General features: G+C 27.4%; 2 protein-coding genes across 2 annotated transcripts; both read left to right on the forward strand.

Annotated features, from left to right (window-relative positions):
* The first annotated feature begins 111 nt into the window (after positions 1 to 111).
* LOC140450042 (uncharacterized) lies at positions 112 to 994 on the forward strand. Its single transcript, XM_072543466.1, has 2 exons — positions 112 to 349; positions 441 to 994. Exons 1-2 carry the CDS (start codon positions 112 to 114, stop codon positions 992 to 994), a joined length of 792 nt encoding a protein of 263 aa, XP_072399567.1.
* A 2,732-nt stretch (positions 995 to 3,726) lies between these two features.
* LOC140450136 (uncharacterized) lies at positions 3,727 to 4,779 on the forward strand. Its single transcript, XM_072543574.1, has 5 exons — positions 3,727 to 3,939; positions 4,005 to 4,178; positions 4,254 to 4,343; positions 4,412 to 4,474; positions 4,529 to 4,779. The coding sequence occupies exons 1-5, from the start codon at positions 3,751 to 3,753 to the stop codon at positions 4,709 to 4,711; spliced, it is 699 nt and encodes a 232-aa protein (XP_072399675.1). The 5' UTR covers positions 3,727 to 3,750; the 3' UTR covers positions 4,712 to 4,779.
* The last annotated feature ends 1,221 nt before the right edge of the window (positions 4,780 to 6,000 follow it).

The following is a 6,000-nucleotide window of genomic DNA, read 5'->3' on the forward strand; positions in this document are numbered from 1 at the left end:
TATAGTGTTCTGAGCAATGACATTGACCATTGACATATCAAAAGTTTTAATTAACCTATCAAATTTTTGTTTGTTGTTTTTCTTTTTAGCGTTACTATCAGAAAAATAAGTATGAGTTCTAACAATTCTGAAGATGGTAAGTTATATGTTATATTGTTAAAATTAGAAAAATGGGTTACTCAAACTTGTATTTTTTTAGTGAATAAATGGAGTACTTCGGAAATAGATCAATTGATATGTTATGTGAGAGCGAATAATGTTTTGTATGATCAGTCTCAGCCTGGATACTCCAATAGAGACTTATCTGATTCCTTGTGGCAAATTATAGCCAGCAGATTGAATAAGACAGGTAAATATTTTATTTGTATGTATATAATTCCATTTTAAGTTATAGAAATATGTGATTTATGTCAAATGTGTAATTTTTCCTTTTTTTATAGTTCCAATCTGTGTAAAAAAGTGGCAAATGTTACGAGCAGGGTATAGGAAACGGAGACACGAATATGAAGCCCCTTCAGGAAGTGGTGCAAAGCCTATAAAGAAGTGGGTCTATTTTGACCACCTCACTTTTCTGGAAAGACACATTCAAGATCGGCCTACCAAATCAAATGTACCACTTCCTGAACCTGATTCACTGCCACCATCTGAAAATTCAGGTAGTTGTCAATCGTTTCAACCAGATGAAGAGGGGTTTTTAGAAACAGACGAGGATGAAACTATTAGGGTGTATGTGGAAGACACCCAAGAACAGGAGGATGTTTCATGTACATCGCCTAAAAACAAAAAAAGGAAAATATCAGCAAAGGAGGTGGATAAGCAGATGTCTGAATATATAGAAATCATGAAACAAAAGGAATTAAATTCAAGAACGAAAAAAAACAGTTCAAGTGAGCTATTTTTATTGAGCTTAGTGGATGATGTGGAGGCAATGACACCAGACAATCAAAGACTCTTTAAGCGAAAAACTTTGGAATTAATAGAACAGTTGTTATAAAATAATTTTTTGATCAGAAAATAAAATTATTAAATAAAATAAAATTTTAATTTAATACATCTTTGTATATATCCTAATAAACCTAATTATTATATTAATGGGAATAAGCCACAATTAAAGTTTAAAGTAAGTTTATTGGTATTTCAATTTTCACTTTATAAATCTTTCATAAATACAAACATTAATAAATTAAACAATTTTTTTTGTTGCTTGGTGAAAAATTCTAATAATTTAATTTTATCTGACTCTCTGTTATATTGGCAATTCAGTATATATTTTAAATAAATCTATATTGCTTCACCTTCTGAATAGTAGATTAGAGACTTTTTAAAATAGAGGCGTAAAACATGAACTAATTGTTTCTTTAGTTCAGAACAGAATGGTAGACCTGAAAGATATAGTCAAACTATTCTGGAAAAAACTCAATATTAAGAGATATTTGTGCAAAACAAATGTAAACATGAACAGCTAACACTACTGTGTATCTCATCATATATTTACCAGTGAGGAAAAAAGATGCATCTGATCAAAAAATGGATCTGAAACATCTATATATTTAGATGTTATGTTCACATACCTAATGTAAAAAATACATATATATATATATATATATATATATATATATATATATATATATATACAAGAAATACTGGATATTATTGACTGTAGATATAAACAAACAACACAGTTTATTAGGGCTGCAGTCAGAAGGTTTGGCCGGGATGTTACAGAAACACTCTTGACTTTTGGTCTAGCTTTCAGAATTGTTTTATTCCTTCTTTTATATATATATATATATATATATATATATATATATATATATATATATATATATATATATATATATATATATATATCTGATGTATTTGTAAATCCTCAGAAAATAAAACACTACTTTCATATTACGCTTCTTAAAAATAAACCATCCACAAAAAGTATAAAAATTCAACTACAGAGTAATAGTATTTATTAAAAATTACAAAGTGTAAAATGAATTCAACAATCCTCTTTTAGTATTAATTGTCTTCATTATTCATAAAAATCTTTTCATCTTGCCAAGATACTTTTCCAGTTGAAGAAAAATATTCTGCATAATAGTCTCTTATTCTTCGGGCTAAACTTGTAGATTGATTTACATTTCCATGTGTGATATGTGCACTATGGAGATCTACTAAAGCACCTGAATTAAAGTTTATTTGGGATTCATTGCCTTCATCTATGAGTTTATCAACAGTTCTTATCATGTTGTGTAATACTACAGCACTTAACACTATATCATCTACTTTTGTGGGATTCACATTGATAGCGCTTTCAAATATCCGAAATTTTGAAACTAATATACCAAATGTGCATTCCACAACTCCCCTTGCAAAAGCTAATCTATAATTAAAAATTTTTCTTGTTCTATCAAGGGATCTTCTTGGAAATGGTTTCATGAAATGCTTACTTAAGCGGAATGCTTCATCACCAATGAATACATATGGTATAGACTGACCATTTTCTTCAATAGGAGAATCATTGGGTAGCTTTATTTGATTGCTGTTAAATAACTGTCCAAATGTGCTGTTTTCAAAAATTCCCCCATCACTATTTCGTCCCATAGAACCCACATCTACAACTACAAATTTATAATTCACATCCACTATACTTAGTAAAACTATGGAATGATATAATTTGTAGTTAAAATATAGTGAACCACAATTACTTGGTTTTCGAATTCTGATATGTTTTCCATCTACAGCACCTGCACAGTTGGGAAAATATTTTTTCATTCGAAATCCTTCTGCAATACTACACCAATCTTCTTTTTCAGGGAATTTTAAATATATATCTTTAAGAGACTCATATATCAGTTTTAACATTTTTTCAATTATAATTGAAATTGCATTTGGACTGATTCGAAAACGATATGAGGCAGACGCAAATGACTCCCCTGTTGCCAAAAATCTAAAATAAAAATAAATTAATGATGTATAAACATAGCTAGGTATAAATTAGGTTATAAAATTTTATAAATTACATTGTGATTTTGTATTTACTGATTTTAGATACTAACCTTATAGTAACAGTAAGACGTTCTAAAAAGCCAATAGTTTTTCTGCAGTTTGTATATCCAATACAAAAATTAGGCTCTACCAATTCTACAAGTTTTTTGAAACAGGACTTGCTCATGCGATAATAATTTTGAAATTTAATACAATCATTTAATAGAATGGGATATAACACAAAGAATTCTCCTTGTTGGTGTCTTTTTAAAAAAATATCTCGCACCCAAACTGTCCTACGCCTACGAAGACGTCTCCACATCAAATAAGTGATAAACAATTTATCAGTAGAATTATCGCTGCTAATTCTATCCATAATTCAATATTCTACAAAAAGCCCGGTAAAATAATATTACAAAAATGGAAAATGTGGTTATGTTGCTACACCCTCCTGAGGCGGGATTACGAACATTCGATACGAATCGTATCCGCCATGTTTTTCCGAAGGGAGTGATTACGAACAACTTTCGTCACGTTTTCGTATCGACTCAACTGGAAGAAACCATACGATACCTACAGCGCTATCGAATTGCCAATTCGATGTTAGTGTCTCTTTTTAAATATACTCTCTTTCAGTCTTCTAAAATTCGAATCTATTTGTTCTGTTCTGAGTTAGACAGCGACATAATAAAAATTCGTTAAATTAAAAATTTTCTTGGGTTTACCATTAACGTTTATCTTCTGTACTTTTCTTGTACTTTAATAATTATCATGTCTTTTAAATTAACAGAGGGTCATTGGAACGTCCTTTTAGAGTTTATGGAGCAGCATAAAGAATTTGCAAAAGGACAGTTTTCTGGCCCCACTGGAAGAATAATTCAAAGAAAACTTTGGGAAGAGCTTGCTCAACTATTAAATTCACTTGGTGAAGGAAGTAAGCCTGTTGAGAAATGGCAAAAGGTTAGATTAAATATATCAAAGTATGGTTTTTCCATTAATTATTTTTCTGTATTTTTTTACTATAGACTTGGTCAGATATTAAATACTCGATTAAAAGGAAGGCTTCTGCGAAAAAACAAGATATTGCAGCCACTGGTGGAGGGCCAAAAGTGAAGCCCAAACTAAACCAACTAGAGGAACGGGTTGTCAATATATTAGGAAAAACATTTTATGAAGGAGTCAGTGTATCTGAGTGTGGAGTATGTATCAGTCACATGTTTAATTAAGTCTGTTATTTATTTATTATATATAGTAAATATTCAAAAAAATTTCAGATTCCATCTACCAGTGAAGATGATTTCCTATCCACCTCTAAAGATGTTTTCCCACAGAATAGTTTGGAAGACACACCTATCCATTTACCGGTATGTAACTACATACTACATACTTAAGTCATATTATTTCACTAATAAATTTTCAATATTTTTTATAGGTTGCTTCTACAAGTAGTATTCAGACATCTAAATTTTCTGAATTTAAACATAAATCTATAGAGGTAAGATCTGATACATGCACCTATATCAAGTCATCATGTAAATATTTTTTACAGGCTTCTGACCATGGATATTCTAAACTTCCCCATCCAAAAAAAAGGAAAATACAAGATGTTGAGAATGAGCTAATGCAGGAGAGCTTGACTGAATTAAAGGAAATAAAATTAGAGTTAAGGGAGCTTAACAAAAGCATGTCATCAATTGCCAATTCATTAGCAGAACTAGTGGCAAAAAAGTGAAAGTATAATTAATTTTTTGTGTTTAATTTCTGTTTTTTTAATGTATTTTATTTTTGTGCTTAGTTTTATCCTTATATATATATATATATATATATATATATATATATATATATATATATATATATATATATATGTTATATATATATATATATTATATATATATATATATATATATATATATATGTTATATATATATATTATATATATATATATATATATATATATATATATATATATATATATATATATATATATATATATATATATATATATATATATATATATATATATATAAAATAAAGGTAAATGATATCGGCATAGCTCGCAACAAAGGAAAAAATATATAATAAAATATGTGTATGATATGGAAGGCAACCATGTATACGTATTTCTGAATATTGGTCATCTTCAGTACAGTGCAGCTAAGTTAGAAAAAGAGCAATATTAACTTAAGAATGGAGCACTACATCAAGCTATGCCGATATCTTTTACCATTATTTTACTTAATGCATTAACCTTTTTCTTCTTATATATATATATATATATATATATATATATATATATATATATATATATATATATATATGTTAATGTTAGTATATTATAATTTGTAAGAAAAAAAAATTGAAACTGCTACTTATTTCAGTTATTTATTAGTTTTAAGATTCCTTATTTTGTTTTTGTATTTGTAGCTTGTATTTGAATTATTCTGTTTTAGTTTTAATTTTATTATATATATATATATATATATATATATATATATATATATATATATATATATATATATATATATATATATATATATATATATATATATATATATATATATATAAATATATATAATTTTAACCGAAGTCAAAATATTTATATATATTTTAACCGAAGTCAAAATATTTTAATGTGTCAATCAATTTATGAGTGTCTATTGTGTCATATGCTTGTTGAAAATCAATAAATATATTAAGTGACAGATTAATTCAACATATTAGCTAGTCAGGATCTGTTTAATTGTAAAAATTTGGTCTATTACAGATCTGTTTGTTCTAAACCCTCCTTGGTATTCACCCAGGTTATCTTCAATTTTGGCATTAATTCTATTTCTGATAGATATAAAGAATGTACTTTACCATATTTGTAGTTATAATATAGCAATTTTATTAATGACTATATGGCATTTTGTAACAACAGTAACTCACATGTTGACTGTTTAAATATATATTTTTTTAAGTTTTTGGATTTCATTTATAAATATCATAGCCTAATATATTATCAGGATGTGAAACTTTGGA

Source organism: Diabrotica undecimpunctata, chromosome 9 (genome assembly GCF_040954645.1).
Source record: "Diabrotica undecimpunctata isolate CICGRU chromosome 9, icDiaUnde3, whole genome shotgun sequence".
Lineage (NCBI taxonomy): Eukaryota > Metazoa > Arthropoda > Insecta > Coleoptera > Chrysomelidae > Diabrotica > Diabrotica undecimpunctata.